The sequence below is a fragment of the Zootoca vivipara genome, chromosome 6 (assembly GCF_965207765.1).
Source record: "Zootoca vivipara chromosome 6, rZooViv2.hap1.1, whole genome shotgun sequence".
NCBI lineage: Eukaryota > Metazoa > Chordata > Lepidosauria > Squamata > Lacertidae > Zootoca > Zootoca vivipara.
In genome coordinates, this window is record NC_142589.1 from 85,980,692 (window position 1) to 85,992,825 (window position 12,134).

Below are 12,134 nucleotides of genomic sequence, written 5' to 3' on the forward strand. Positions count from 1 at the left end.
TTTATTTTACATTTTACAGATTTAATTCCTGAGCAACAGCAATTTCCATCACTGACTGAATACCCCCCCGCCCTGCCCACACCCAAACTACCTGCTTCAGCAAGGCAAAGCCTCAATTCATTGTGGAGGGGTGAGGAACCAGAAAATTCCTTAACCAGCCCCCCAAGGGCTGTTTCTGCAAAGCACATTTCTCAAAAGGCTCAAAAAACCGCAAAGCGCTGAAAGGAGGAGCTGGTCTTATTTATTTTTAAATAGATCTCCATCCCATCAAGGCTAGAAAAGGGGGGGGGGCGCTAAGGTGTTGTTGTTTTTTAAGGTTCCAATGTGCATGTGGGTGAGGAAATCCAGATTTATGAAGGGCTGAGCAGATGTCCTCATGACCAGCCAATACCTGTAGGGAGGAAGACCTGTTTTGGACCAGATTTGCAAAAACAGCCTCCTGCATCCGGGAAGTTGCCTGCAGGCAACCGAGAGAAAGATATTTTGCAAATGGGATGCTTGCTATCGACTCCCCAGCACCCACCTTCCTTTCAGAGTACCACAAATTCCTATCCTAGTTAAACACAGACAAGCAAGCCAGTTTCTATGGAAATTCTTGCTGGATATTAAGATATCCGGCAAGGCCGATTTCACACTTCACAGGAGATTTTGTGGCCTCCTGCTTAATGGACTTCATCTACTACAGTGTGTCTGTTAGACTGATCGGAAAGTAGTTTTTACCCTGCAAAAAGCTACTTCCCCCCCCCCTGTGGTTCTGTTTCCGGGGGGGGGGGAGGGGAAGCACCATTAGCACCCAACCCCAGAAGCCCCCCGCCCTGCCCTGATTTTGAAGCAATTCTACAACCTTTAAAAAACAAAGCGACTCCAGTGGATGCAGACAAATTCCACCATCGCTGTTGCAACCCGCACACTTTCACGAAGAGTACACACACCATCTCAAACCAAACCCATTTGCGAGGACACACCGTCATTAGCAACCAATCCCAAAGTTCCTTCACCAAACACACTATCCAAGTTGCAAAGAAGGGACTTAGGTGGGGGGAGGGGGGAGGAAGAGAAGCAGAAAAGCACAGGGTGTGCGTGTGTTTCAGATTCTGCAAGGGCGTGCGCTCCCCGCAAAAAAAAAAGGATGCTGCAGACATCGCTCTTAGGATTTCAAAGCCAAGCACGCTAGATCCCTACGAGTTCTCGTGCCCAGCGGTTTAGGAGAAAGGTTGTGTTTGGAAATGGAATGGAAGAGGTTAGCTGCGAAAATGAGGACCTCAGCCTGTAGTCTGCAGGGTCCGCGTTTGCCATTGCGAGGCCCCTCCAAGATTGTTTTGGACTGCCGCTCTCAAGGGAGGGGCCCCAAGAGGGCAGAGGCTGGTCTATCTAGGATAACTTCAGATAAGGTGGAGCCCTGACGGCTTAGGGAAACCCGAACACACCCAAATAGCACCATATTCTGCACCAGAAACAGGGTCAAGCCTTTGGAGAGTTTTGCTGCTGAACTAAAACTCTGCCCCTCCTGAAAAATGAAAGTTAGAAGGCGAGTTCCCTTCCCCTCCCCTTATGCAACTTTCAAATAATCTCTGTGTGCCTGTGGACAAAGTAAAAACAGCATCTTAAAGCAGGTTTTACTGGCAAAGAATAAAATAAAATACCCAGCCTCCCTCCTTTCCTTGTGGCCTGTCGTCACCAGGTTGGCTGGGTGAAAGGAATGGGCTGGGGGCGGGGTGGGGTAAAAAAAAGAACCCAGCCAAGCACCTTAGGGTTTTGTTTCACATCTAGCACCAATGAAGCAGTAGCAGCAGCAAATCCCACTCAGAAAAAATGAATAAATAAAAACAAGGCAGGGGAGGCCCCAACAGCTCACTACAAGCTTCTCCCAAGAACTGCATCGCAAGACAAAGTGGTGTGGGGGTTCCGATTTTAATGCACAGCCCCAGAGGCTGTAGACTGGGGAGCCCCTGAGATTCCATCTCTGTACCAGAAGCAGCAGGGCAAATATATACCAGTGTCCTTTGGGGGTGATCTTTCCAGAGGCGGGGAGTCCCGCCCCAGCAGCCGAATGGATCACCAAGCGGATTTGTGTTTCGGCGTGGAGTTCTTGCAAACAAGACAGCACCAGCAAGAAACCTAGCTGAGTCCAGGGGGTCTGGTAAGGCAGGCTTCGGATGTGGACACAGGACCTACTGCCCCAAGTTTGAACCACCTGGTTAATTAAAAACAGGCAGCTTGGTCTTTGTATCTTTGGCCAGCTCTCCCGTGCTTTTATAAAATCAAAACCCTGGGGCTGGTCAGAGGAGAAGGCCCCCGCCCTATTGCCTGCTTGGCTCAACACTGCTATGGAGAGGTGCCAATCCAGCATTTTAAAGATTGTATTCCGAACGGAAGTTCAACGCATGAAACACACCACACTTTGCGACCTCAAGAGTACTGAAAATGAGAAGACGGCTTGAGGGGAGATGGAGGAATTTTTTTTTTTAAGAGGGGGAAAGAAAGCGGTTGGTGGAGAGAGCTCAACCCAAGCGCAGCAAGTCGTTCTTGCGTCAGGTATGAGAAATTCACACCCTACGAATTTAACACAGAGCGGGAGGTGAGGAGGTGAACAGAAGGGGGCAACTCCAAACAGAAATCAGTTTGGGTTTCAGACCTAGGAAAAGATTTGCAGCTGATTGGAGAAGACTTGCTAAGACTAAGGTCAAGGGAGGGAAAGGGAAAGAAAGCGCAAACTGTATCCACACTTTCCCCCAAAGTGGAAATTTGCAGGCATCGTGGGCCTGTAGGGGAAAGATACCCGAGTGTGGAAGGAGGGCAAGAAAGAGAAGTTGGAGTGCTGCTGGAAACCTGGCCGGTGACGCAACAGAAGGCAGCGGAGACTCATCCAAGCAAGATAAAGGGTTTTGGCAGCCAGTCCACATTCATTAGGGGGTTATTTCCGTGCTGGTCCTGCACAGCGGAAGGGAAAAATGGGTTGCCAGAGTAATGAGCTGCATCTCCCCCCCCCCCCCCATGTTCCGTCTGGGGTGGGGGAACCGAAGCCAAAAGGAATTCATTCATCTTGCAATGAGAGTTTTAAGAAACCTGGAAATGGGGGAGGTTTCGGCTCTCTGCCGACGCTGAGCAATCCAACAGGGGCGAGGAAAAACAAGCAGAATGGTGAAGTCAGGAGAAGTCAGTTGTTTGCTCCAAGACATTAGCGGAGGTGGAGAGAGAGAGAGAGAGAGAGAGAGAGAGCAAGACAGACCAATTCAGGGAAAAGCAACAGCAAGAGACTATCTTATAAAAGTCACAAGGTGGATCGTAGAAGTACGGAAGGCAAACGTGAGACTTTAGGGACTGCTCAGCAAGAATGATACCCTCTGCTGTGATAATCACAGACTTTCTTATTCTCATGCCCTTGCCATTTCCTCCCTGATTTTAGGCACACCTGAGGAAACAAAACTGCTACTTGTCTCCCGCTTCCAATTACACTATGGACACAACCTGATAAAAAATTAGCAGAAAGCATATGAGTGTGTATATGTTTTTAAACAGACCCCCCCCACCTCACCATTCCCAGAAAGCTGTGTGCCTTTAAAAACACAAATGTAAGAATTATTCCTATGCACTGATCACCCAAGTCACAATTTATTTATTTTTTTAATCAGCAAAGCACCAAGGTTGTCAGGCAAGATACAAAAAAGTTAACTTTGATTGCGTGGTGTGTGTGTGTGTGTGTTTTATCTCTGATGCAAGGGTGTGAAATTACATTTTTAAAAAACACAACCCACTGAGAAGCAACAAGGACAGAAACAGTGAGCGGACTTGTCTTTGACGGAACGTACAAAGCTGCGTGTCTTGATCAAGTATCAAAAATCTTGCCGTCGACAACAGCGACACACGAAAAGGATGCCAGAACCCCAAGGAGGAAAGTTGGCAGCAGGCCCAGCGCAAGACTTGGCAGCCTACTTTCTCAAGTTTTCCAGTGCAAGCAGCCTGGCCGACAACACCAGTGCGGTGCCTCTGTGTGGCCATCGCCTCCCAAAACAAGTCATCCCTGGGGGAATATTCCAAGAGCGGGAGACGGAGAGAACACAAACAGGAAGGAAGGAGCACCAGGCAAGGATGAGGAGCATCCTTGCTTCTTCCAAGGACCAAAGCAGCGACTCAGACAGCCGGGGACCCAATCTGCTGCCTCCGAGGGGAGGACAAAATGAGAAAAGGCAGAACCCCCAAAGATGGCATGTTTAGAAAATTGTAAGCAATGGTTTTTTTTAAAGGAAACCTAGAAGACTACAAAGCCTGGACCCGGGCAAGAAAGGTGCCCAAGCCTGAGGCGGAGTCCCAAAATACAGGTGAAGCTGCCCTTGGCGTGAGAAAATGCCTGCCAGTGCTTGGCTGCCTGGCGGGAGCCATTCCGCCAGAAAGGTAGGGGTTGCTTTCATCGCCACCCACCCCAGAAGCCAGTGGGTCAGGGTCCCCCCCACCCCACCTCAACCCTCTTTTAACTCCAAACACGACCCTTTTTGGGTTTCACAGTTAAGGCAGAGGAATCCCCTTCCCCTCGCTTCGGAAACGCACCCGGGGGTGTCTGCTTCTGGGGCGGGAGAGGCTATGTTTTATCCCCCACGAGCACCATATCTGAATTCTGCTGGGAAGCCGGGAGGGGAGTGCGATGGCCGCATCCCCACCTTCAAATAAGCATTACATCACATCAGTGGTCAGATCTACAGCATGGGGGGGGAGGCAGATAGCCGGCATCAACCCTCCTTGACGCCCATACAAAACGACTGGCTCCGTTCGTCCCCGGGCCCTGCTCAATGCCAGCTACTGCCCAACGGCCAACTGAGGTTGCTTTTAACAGGCCAGCTCCGAGGAGGATAACCCACCTGCCCTGGATTCCTCATTTCCCTGGCTTCACTACAGAGCGGAAGAGACACGGACGATGAAATGGACCAGACATCTCGTGGGAGCGGGTGGAATAAAGAAGAGTCAGACTCACTCTATATATGAACGTGGCTTGGTATTGGTCACCCCACACAAACAACCAGGCCTCTGCGCCCCACAAAAAAAACACAAAAGCACCACGGGGGAGCTCAGCCCAGAGAGGCACAGCGTCTGTCAGGCATGAATAGCACCAAGAGAACCTTTTGGATGTGTCTCCGCTTGTGTTGGCCTGTCCTTTTATTATTAGCAGGATTTCGGGGAGGAATCTGTAATTTTGTTTGTTAAAAGTCCTCCTCCTCCTCTCCCCCCCCCCACTCTTCCCGTTCCCCGGCATGTTTTTCCCAGTTCCAAGACTTTGCTTGGAGTGAACAAAACACAGAGCGGAGAGCGGTGCCTTTTGTGAAAACACGTGTTCTCAAACTTTAAAAAATATATAAATATCTATACTATATCAACAATACAAATCGGAGGCCGTTCAGACATACACTTAAGATTTCACAGTAGCATTTTCTTCCGGTTTTTAGGCTTAGGACTCAAGGGTTCCGTTCCGTTTGCCTGTCTCTTTCCTCGTCTGGTTTTCCTGCATGTGTCCAGTAGTAAAGAGAGATTGGGGGGGGGGGGCGGAGGAGCCAGAAGCCCCTGTCTACAGCGGTTGAGGGCAGCACCTTCAAGTGGAAGTGGAGAGGCGTTGGTCCAGGCTGGCCTTGCATAGGTCACGTGGGGGTTGAGGTAGAAGGTCCTTAGTTACCTGTGGAAACGGGAGAGAGGGAGGAGGAGAAGCACACTTTAAGCCAGCGGATTATGGACAGTTCACGAAACCGGGAAATCAAGGACGACAAGGGCAGGGCTGGAGAGGCTTGACCCAGTGCGGCCCTCCAGGGCCTCTGCCTGGCCCTCAGAAATCTCACCTCGCTTGACCTGCCGCAAGACAGAGCCAGCGTGGCATAGTGCTGTTTCCCAAACTTGGGTCTCCGGCTGTTTTCGGACTACAATTTCCATCATCCCTGACCACTGGCCTTGCAAGCTAGGGATGATGGGAGTTGTAGTCCAGAAGCAGTCGGAGACCCGAGTTTGGGAAACACTGGATATGGGAGAGCCCAGAGTTCAAATCCTCCTCCCAGCCACGGCGTTCACTGGGTGACCCTTGGGAGCAGCTCACAGACTTCTCTCAGCCTAACCTATCTCGCAGGGCTGTAGCTGCTGCTGTGCGGGAAGAACCAGTGCTATTTTCTAGGAAAAAAGGTGTTCCCTTATAATGGCAAGGGCGCCCCCCTGAGAAGTGCTGGAACAAGAGTTCTGGAGAGTTCCAGCTGAAAAAAATGCCCTGGAAAGAATCAGGTAAACTACACCTTGAGCCCTTGGAAGGAAAAGGTGGGATATGAATACATGATAATGATGATAAGGAGGAGTTTTATTGCTTTGTGGGCAAACAAGGCCTCTGAATCCCCCCTCTCTCTTCCTCAACCCTCCAAACGCGGGTTCCAGTTATTGCAAGTCATCAGGAGTTGTTAATTTTTCAGGTCCAGGCAGGAAGCTGCTTTATGATGAGTGAGGCCACTGGTCCAACCAGCTCAGCAATGTCTACACTGGCTGGCAACTGCAGCTCTCCAGAAAAGGAGCCTCTCCCAGCCCTGTCTGGAGATGGCATTCTGCATGCGAGGGCAGAAGCCGCACTGCTGACTGCCACCAGCACAAGGAAGGTAGTGCAAAGGGCCGCGAGATCAACCAGGAACAACAACAACATTATTTATATACTGCCCATCTGATCAGGTTACCCCAGCCACTCTGGGCAGTTCCATCAAATCAAAACACAGTAAATCAAACATTAAAAACCTTAAATAAAACATTAAATACAGGGCTGTGTTCAGATTATCTTCCAAATGTTACCAAGAAGGCTCTCTGCCTGGTTCCCTGCAACCTCGCTTCTCGCAGTAAGGGAACTATCAGAAGACCCTCAGAGCTGGACCTCAGTGTCTGGGCTGAGCGATGGGGGTGGAGACGCTCCTTCAGGTATACTGGGCTGAGGCTGTTTAGGGCTTTAAAGGTCAGCACCAACACTTCGGATTGTTCTTGGAAACGTACAGGGAACCAATGTAGGTCTTGCAGGACTTGTGTTATATGGGACCAGTTAGCAGTCTAGCTGCCACATTCTTTATTGGCTGTATTTTCCGAGTCACCTTCAAAGGTCGCTCCACGGACAGCGCATGGCAGTAGTCCAAGCGGGGCATGCACCACTCTGGCAAGACAGGGCACAGGCGGGGAGGGTCTCAGATGGAGCTGGCAGACAGCCGCCCTGGGCGCAGGATTGACCTGGGCCTCCATGGACAGCGGTGAGTCCAAAATGACCCACAGGGTGCACACCTGGTCCGGGGCCTAGTAACCCAACGAAGGACCAGGGAGTCTCCCACACCCGCCTGACCCTTTTCTCCCAGATTCAACCTTAATCCATTAGCAGCCATCCACCCCACAACCACCTTGCAAGGGGACAAAGGTTACACACGGCCGCAAGGGCAGACGTGTGGCTCCACGCCTCAGGAGAAGCTGCCTGCCCCACCCCACCCACCCCTCCCGGCCAGCCTTACCTTACGAAGCACGAACACTTAAAGGGTCAAGCTGAGCCCATTACCGCGGCTTAACCCCGGGGAGGTGCGAAGCATAAGGAGACTGCAGGCCGAGGGTGACCCACATAGCGGGCGCAGCGGCACTGGACTGCGGGATCCCGGGCACGGCCTGGGCTAGCGCCAAGCGGGGCAGAGGCGGGTGGTGGACAGTGAAGGAAGGGCGGGAGGATTTGTGCTGCAGAGAAGCTAGCTTAATAGACAAAGCGGAGTTAGCGGGGGAAGAGGAGGACGGCGGCGGCAAGAAAGCCTCGGAGCCTGGCAGGGAGGAAAAGCTCTGCAGGAGGACGGGGTCGCTGTTGGAAGCGAGGAGGGGAGGGGGTGGAGGCAAGGAGACGTTGGGAGGTGGGGTGCGCCGGGAAGGGTGCGCCGGGGCCGGGGAAGAGTGGAACGATGGGGAGGCGGTAGCCACCTGCAGAGGGTTCAGGCTTAGCACGGTGGCGGCGCAACTGGAGACAGCGCTGCTGCCAAAGTGAAGGGAGGAGGAAGAGGAGGAGAAAGAAGGAAGGGAAGGCGAGGGAGCAGAGGAGGAGGAGGCAGAAGGCACCACATGGTTAAAAATACCTGCAAACAGGAGAAAGAAACAAACTCAGCAGGTGGAACTTTGGCATGGCTCACAGCGAGAGAAGCAAAAACAACAACTATGTGACACGACACAACCGGGGGAAATTTTTTTTAAAAGCAAGCAAGCAAACTTAAAAAAAAATTGCAGCAGCCGCAGCTTGACAGACAAATGCGCAGCATGAAGAAAATGAACGACAGCCTCAGCGGCAAGCGATGAGCAGCAATGGCGTAGAAGCTGAGCGGGGTAGAGGCTTGCTCACTTACCTGTCTCCTTTTACGCGCCAGGGGGAAGGGACTTTGGCTGAACTCAGAGACCCAACAGCGCACCCAATTTCTAAGGCCCACTTTTTGGCGACAGCAAGCTAGTCTCAAGGAAGCTACTGCTGCCGCAGCCACTCTGCCCCGGAAACACGACTTCTCCCAAAAAGAGAGGCTCTTAGGAGGAGACCTTCAGGCACGCAAGTTTGTGGGGGAACTGGCATGTGTCCTCCTTGGTTCCCCTTGCTGGCTGGAGGAAGACACCAGGCAACATTTGGGGAAGGCACCAGGTAGGCCAAGGATGGTCTATGTAGCCCAAGGCCCTCCCCCCCACCCACCTTTGTGGAACACAGCTCAGCACAAGTGGAACGGGGGATCTCCCAGAAAAGAAGAGCGTTTGAAAAGCTGGTTTTGACCTATAAAGCCTTAAACGGCTCAGGACCGCAATACCTCAAGGATCGCATTTCTCCATATGAACGTACCCGGACCCTGAGATCCTCCAAGACCCTTCTTTGTGTGCCTGTCCCACAAAAGGTCTAGAGGGTGGAAACACGATAACAGGGCCTTTTCTGCAGTGGCTCCCTGCTTGTGGAATGCTCTCCCCAGGGAGGTTCACCTGGCGCCTTCATTATATACTTTTAGGCACCAGGCAAAAACGTTCCCTCTTCAAGCAGCCCTTGGGCTGATAAATACCCTTTTAAATGTATCTGTGGGAAGGGAAGTATTGTTTTGCTGTTTTTGGTTTAATTATTTACTGGTGTTCTATCTTGTATTATATTCTATGAACTGCCCTGGGATCTCCTGATGAATGGCAGTATATAATTTTAATAAATACGAATACAGAAATAAAAACCCACCAAACTGTGGAGTGGGGCTGCAGAGAGGGTGCGAAAAAGGCCGCTCCTGCCCCCCCCCTTCTCAGCTGCGCCCCCAGGGAGAGAAGAACCCCGAAGCTCCGCCTTACCTCCAACTGTTCCACCTGTCACCCCGGGGGAGAAGCTGCCCATCGTGTGAGAGTTGGTCAGTCGGGTGGCAGCCGATGAGACGTGAACCAGGCCAGCGGCCGGCATGGAGCTAAACAGGGACTGCAGTACCGAGGAGTTCGTCACCATAGGGCCCAGGGGGAACTGCGAGCCAGTGGTTAGCGAGTTCAAGAACGGGTGAGCCACCATGGAGGAGGAGGAGGAGGTGGGCACAGAGGAAGGAGAGCTGCCCGTGGGGGCCACAGTCAGGCCTTTGCCATTGAGCAGGCCGCTGGGAGGGGTGGCGGTGGCAGCGATGAAGAGGTTGTGGCCGTTCTTCAGCTCGATGGCCTCCCTTTCCCTGCCCTTCCCGGCCTTGCTGCCATGGAGCACCGAGGACTTGTCCAAAGCGGCTCCCAGGCGGACGCTCAGCTCGCCGGGGTCTTTGCCCTTGAGGCCGCTGGGCCAGTTTGAGTCTTCCCCTTTCACGAGGGCTCCCAGGCTCTCCAGCTGCCTTTTGCTCAGGAAGGGGTTCGTCTCAGGTACCCCACTGCCCTCCTTGCTGCGCTGCGCCAGGAAGCTCAGTGGGGAGCTGCCCGCCAGTGCCGCTGCCACGTCCGCAGCGGCCTTGTGCGGGAGCGGAGCACCGTCAATAAAGCTATGTAAACCGAGGTCGGCCAGCAGCCCGCTGTTGTAAGCAAATCCATTCATGGTCTGGCTGAGTCCGTCGAGGGTGGCCGAGGCCCCGTGCTTCCTTGGGTGGGCCGAGACCTTGTTGTCGCCCCCCGAGCCGTCCTCGGAGGGCGGTCGGAACGCGAAAAGGGAGTTCTGGCTCAGTGACGGTGCCTGCAGAGGGCTGTCCACTGCTTTGGTCAGGTTGATGTCGGAAATGGGAGAGAAGGTTGACTTCCACTTGCTGCTGTTCGTGTTTTCGCTGGCCTGCTTCCTCCCGGCTAAGCTGATGCCTGGGATTTGGGGAGGCAGGGAAGGAATGTGTGTGTGAGAGAGACACACACAAGGAGAAGGCAAGAGAGAGAGAAGCAGAGAGGAGGACACACGTGGAAGGGGCAAAAGGGACACAGGCAGACAAGTGGAGCAGGAGTGAGAGAGGCAATAGGAGAAGAGACAGAGACGGATGGGGAGCAAAAGAGAGCATCGTCAGCACCAAAATAGCATCAAAAGAAGCAGAACCTCCCAACACTTATTATATGCCTTGACATTCCTTCATTATACATATACAAAAGAAGCATCATTTTCAAGACCACCCTTGCCACCAGCCCGACGAATCTAGAATGGTATTTGACAATCAATACTAATATTCTTTCTGAAGGTGAAGATAGCTTTTGTGCTCAGTTACCTAATCCATATGGAACTGCACTTATTTTATATGCACCTATTACGAACACCCTAAACAGGCAGTCCAAAACAGCCCAACCACGCTTTCCCCCCTGACCGCATCCAAACCCACACCAGCGGCGTCCACACTTACTGTTCTCCATCGGCTTCTGCGGAGATTTGCTATCCAGTGATATCGTCGCGATTTTCCTCTCAATTCTAGGAAGGGAGGAGGAAGAAGAAAAGAAAAGCTGTTTACCTTAAGCCAGGGGTTACCAAAAATCTCCCAACCCCATGGGTCATGAGAAAACTGCTTGCGGTTTTAGCAGACCGCTTACATCAGGGTTTCCCAAACTTGGGTCTCCAACTGTTTTGGGGCTACAACTCCCATCATCCCTAGTGGTTAGGGAAACCCAGGCTTACATGATTCTTCTGCCTGTCCTGGCAATTAAAATACCCTCTGCTAGATTTTTTTTTGTATTTTTTGTATTTTCAGAGGCACGTCTGGCACTTTTGCTATACAGCTTTGGACAAATGCTGAGGATGCAACCCTGCACCCTGGCCTTTGACACCTGAGCTCCGTATTTCTAGAACAGGCATAGGCAAACTCGGCCCTACCAGATGTTTTTGGGACTACAACTCCCACCATCCCTAGCTAACAGGACCAGTGGTCAGGGATGATGGGAGTTGTAGTCCCAAAACATCTGGAGGGCCGAGTTTGCCTATGCCTGTTCTAGAACCTGCATCACTTCTGGGATCATAAGTTGTTCAAGACCGATTTTTAACGTGTTTTGATTTTTGTAGCCCTCCCTGAAACTTTAGTGTGACAAGTTGGGTAACAAATTATCACCGCCACCCATAACCATCATTTATTAATTATTTTTATTATCATTAATTCAATTGATAGCCCACCCTTTATCAAGGGTGCTGTGCAACATTAAAAACGCATTGTAGTATGTGGCAAATGTGACAAATATCATTTATCAATGATAAAAACGTAACAAAAAGCATACTATACTGACAGACAGCCAAATAGTAAAATAGTCATTATAATAGCAGTCCCCTCCCCGAAACTTCCATAGGCCACAGATGTTTTAATAGTCATAGGTCTGGGTAAAGAGGAATGTTTTGGCCCGGCACCTAAAGACATGTAGTGATGGCAACAGGCAAATCTCTCTGGGGAGAGCATCCCACAATCAGGGAGCCACTGCAGAAAAGGCCTGTTCTCTTGTTGCCACCTTCCGAACCTCACTGGGAAGGGACACACAGGGTCTGGGTCAGTTCATATGGGGGAGAAGCTTAAGGTATTGAGTTCCTGAAGGATGCAAGTCTTTATTGTTATAAATTGTTATATTGGGAATTTTTTAAATGTTTGACGTTGTATTATGTTTTCATATGTACTGGAAACCACCCAGAGTGGCTGGAGAAACACAGGCCAGGTGGGTGGGTATAAATATTATTATTATTATTATTAATTAATTAATTA

At 51.3% G+C, this 12,134-nt stretch overlaps 1 protein-coding gene across 5 annotated transcripts in view; it reads right to left on the reverse strand.

Moving 5' to 3' along the window:
* Positions 1 to 4,253: 4,253 nt before the first annotated feature.
* Positions 4,254 to 12,134, reverse strand: part of DOT1L (DOT1 like histone lysine methyltransferase) — a 66,275-nt gene continuing 58,394 nt past the window's right edge. For 4 of the 5 annotated variants that reach the window (XM_035117062.3, XM_088672929.1, XM_035117061.3 and 1 more), the window contains 3 exons: positions 10,803 to 10,867; positions 9,316 to 10,278; positions 4,254 to 5,659 (listed from right to left, as the gene is read on the reverse strand). In XM_035117062.3, the coding sequence (XP_034972953.1) occupies positions 5,652 to 5,659; positions 9,316 to 10,278; positions 10,803 to 10,867 (1,036 nt within the window). In that variant the 3' untranslated portion in view covers positions 4,254 to 5,651. Of the gene's footprint in view, positions 5,660 to 7,495; positions 8,094 to 9,315; positions 10,279 to 10,802; positions 10,868 to 12,134 lie in introns of those variants that run through there. The other variant, XM_035117063.3, reaches the window with a different exon arrangement.